The 1,277-nt window shown below is 32.1% G+C and overlaps 1 protein-coding gene across 2 annotated transcripts in view; it reads left to right on the top strand.

The window, feature by feature from the left end:
* Positions 1-1,277, top strand: part of LOC106884508 (potassium voltage-gated channel subfamily KQT member 1) — a 717,249-nt gene that overhangs the window by 665,550 nt on the left and 50,422 nt on the right. For both annotated transcript variants that reach the window (XM_052967039.1, XM_014935928.2), the window contains exon 5: positions 52-180. In XM_052967039.1, the coding sequence (XP_052822999.1) occupies positions 52-180 (129 nt within the window). The remainder of the gene's footprint in view (positions 1-51; positions 181-1,277) is intronic.

Below are 1,277 nucleotides of genomic sequence, written 5' to 3'. Positions count from 1 at the left end.
TATATTCTTCATTTTCTTCCTGATTCTCTTCTTTTTCTTCTTTTTTCAAAGGAACTAATAACAACGGTTTATATCGGTTTTCTGGGCTTAATTATCTCTTCCTTCCTGGTCTTCTTGGTTGAGAAAGATGCTGAAAACACAAAATTTAAAACCTACGCTGACGCCCTCTGGTGGGGTGTGGTAAGCATTTTCTTTATTTTATAAAATTTTACTTCCCTTTTTACATTTTCGTGACTTCTTTGTTGTGTTTATTCGTATTTCTTTTTCAGATGTTTTCTTTTGTTTGCTGTTTTGCTTTCCTACAGGTACTCGTATATTTGTCAGTAGAGTAAGTATACTCAATATTTATGTCATACAGTATTACGGACCAATATCAGCTGTTGTACACGAGGCGAAGGTATTGATTAAGGACTTGGCGGGCAGGCAGACAGACATGTGAAATATGTAAGCGCGACAGAAGATCTCTAAAGGACCAGATTTAAGAACCGCGAGTGTTCCTTTACTATTGAGGAGAGGTGGAATATCACAGCTCTAGAAAGACATATATGATACTCAAAGAAGCACCGCGTATAAGTACATTAAATAGAGAGTACTGGAGAAGTACAAACCCTTCTTCAAAAGCTGTAGGAGGTACTGGCTCTACTGGTCGAAGAAAAGGATTATACTAAAGAACACTCTTCACCAGGACACCTACCTAAGATGTAAAAGCGAAATTTTCCAATCCTGCCCACATGAATACAAATATATCCTTGAATACTGGCAGGCTGCACTATGAATATAAACGTTAACGTCTCCAGCTTGCCTGGCGGCATTTGTTTTTTCAGTTGTCTACCCTCTGCTGATCAAGGTCAAAATTGCCTTTCATCTTTTCATCACTAAGTTAAAATATTATGGTCCTTGTACACGACTACCCTTCACGTGAAAATTTACCGACCTTGTGCCAAAAATGGAATCTATGATTATTACTATTATTGCTGTTGTTACTATTATTATTATTATTATTATTATTATTATTTGTGCTAGTTATTGCCTCTGTGTATGCGCACAAACATACATACATATATATGTATGTATGTAGATATGTATATGTATATATATGTTAATACATACATATATATATATATGTATATATGTGCATATATATATATATATGTATATAAATACATACATTTATATATATATATGTATATATATGCATGTATATATGTATATATATGTATATGTATATATATATATATATATATATATATATATATATATATATATATATATATATA

The sequence above is a fragment of the Octopus bimaculoides genome, chromosome 4, assembly GCF_001194135.2.
Source record: "Octopus bimaculoides isolate UCB-OBI-ISO-001 chromosome 4, ASM119413v2, whole genome shotgun sequence".
NCBI lineage: Eukaryota > Metazoa > Mollusca > Cephalopoda > Octopoda > Octopodidae > Octopus > Octopus bimaculoides.
The sequence above is the reverse complement of the archived record's forward strand: the minus strand, read 5'-3'. Positions and strand labels throughout refer to the sequence as shown.